The sequence below is a fragment of the Sinocyclocheilus anshuiensis genome, unplaced genomic scaffold, assembly GCF_001515605.1.
Source record: "Sinocyclocheilus anshuiensis isolate Anshui unplaced genomic scaffold, SAMN03320099.WGS_v1.1 scaffold343, whole genome shotgun sequence".
Lineage (NCBI taxonomy): Eukaryota > Metazoa > Chordata > Actinopteri > Cypriniformes > Cyprinidae > Sinocyclocheilus > Sinocyclocheilus anshuiensis.
In genome coordinates, this window is record NW_015549598.1 from 1,315,239 (window position 1) to 1,316,934 (window position 1,696).

The following is a 1,696-nucleotide window of genomic DNA, read 5'->3' on the forward strand; positions in this document are numbered from 1 at the left end:
TATATATATATATATGTATTATATTATATTATATTATATATTAAAGAACTGGACTTTAATATAACTTTTTTTTTATTTTCACACTAGGTGGCAGTCCTTCTATTTTTCTACACTCGTGAGCATTAGATTAAATTACAGTACTAATCAATTGCAAAAATGATAAATGATCTAAACTGATTATCAGATTGGAGAATGAATTCAATAAAGATAGTGGTAAAGATAAAAAGCACAACCTACCTTTTGAATAGTTAAATGTTAAATCCTATTCTTATCCAATGTGAGAAAGAAATACAAATACATAAAAGTCTCAGTGTTTGCTAAAAGTGACTTGAAGCACATAATTGCATCCAGCCGCCTTTGGAAGGATGTGAGCTAAATGGCCAATCAAACAGAGCTTCCGTGCTTAAAGGAGCCGCCCACTTCTGTGCTTTAATACCTGATGGGGTCCATAATACATACCATTCAATGGACCACCACTGAAGCGCGTAAGACCAAGTGAAGGTGTGGTCATTTGGATCAGCATCATGTTAAAGTTGAGTCCGTTCAGCTCTGTTCTCACGGATACTCCTGTTTTTAGTTAAAGTTGAAGTCTTCCATTCATGCTCATGTCAATCATGCCAACAGTAGGCTGCGCTACGCCTCGTCTTTGCTCTCATCGGATCTGATTCATTTGGGGTTTCCGATTGTCCCTTTTACGCAAGAAGACACCACCAGCACGGAGTTCCGGCGTGATTGTTTTATATCCAATCTGGCTGTCTGATCTTGTTGGACACATATCTCCAGTCTCATCGATGCGCTTTCCATATCAATTGGTTCTTCTGCATGGATAAAACACGACCGGCCTTCTTCATCTTGAATAATTCTGGAGAAGACGCGTAAAAGGTTCGCAGTCCAGCCATGGCCATGGTGGTGAGCGTGTGGAGAGATCCGCAGGAGGAACTGGCACCGGCAGGATCTCTGGGTGATCAGAGCGGACCGGGGGGAGACCACCACAATCACCACCGCCTGAGCGCAGCCGCGCACTCTCCAAACACCGGACTTCCTTCCGCGGAGGATAAAGGACAGAACTCAGCGCAGAACCAGCAGCACATTGAATGCGTGGTTTGCGGGGATAAATCCAGCGGGAAGCACTACGGACAGTTCACCTGTGAGGGATGCAAAAGTTTCTTCAAGCGGAGCGTTCGGCGGAACTTAACGTACACGTGCCGTGCCAACAGAAGCTGCCCGGTGGACCAGCACCACAGGAACCAGTGCCAGTACTGCCGCCTGAAGAAATGCCTGAAAGTGGGCATGAGACGCGAAGGTGAGTGTGCAGTGGATTTTGTCATTTGTAGCCTATACATAAACTTGCATTTAAAAAAAAAAGAAAAAGAAAAAGAAAGAAAGAGATTATATATAAAAGAGGTTTTTAAAAAATGTTTTTTTTTCATATTATAAAATTAATATAACATAACATTAATACATTTTATATAGCTTGCATACTGTATAACTCGAGGCCAACAGCAATACAATTATTCTGAATGTAATAATATAACCTTATTTCTAAAGCAACTTCTAAGCAAATATTTACGCAAGACTACTGAGTTAGTCTGCATTCAACCACTGAACAGGAAAAGTTACGTTATTAGGAACAGCTTTTATATTAATTATTATTTTAGATAGATAGATAGATAGATAGATAGATAGATAGATAGAT

At 40.3% G+C, this 1,696-nt stretch overlaps 1 protein-coding gene across 1 annotated transcript in view; it reads left to right on the forward strand.

The window, feature by feature from the left end:
• The first annotated feature begins 483 nt into the window (after nt 1-483).
• The window catches only part of LOC107658564 (nuclear receptor subfamily 2 group F member 1-B-like), a 4,246-nt gene continuing 3,033 nt past the window's right edge, over nt 484-1,696 (forward strand). The window contains exon 1 of the mRNA XM_016447152.1: nt 484-1,303. Within this exon, the coding sequence (XP_016302638.1) occupies nt 898-1,303 (406 nt within the window). The 5' untranslated portion in view covers nt 484-897. The remainder of the gene's footprint in view (nt 1,304-1,696) is intronic.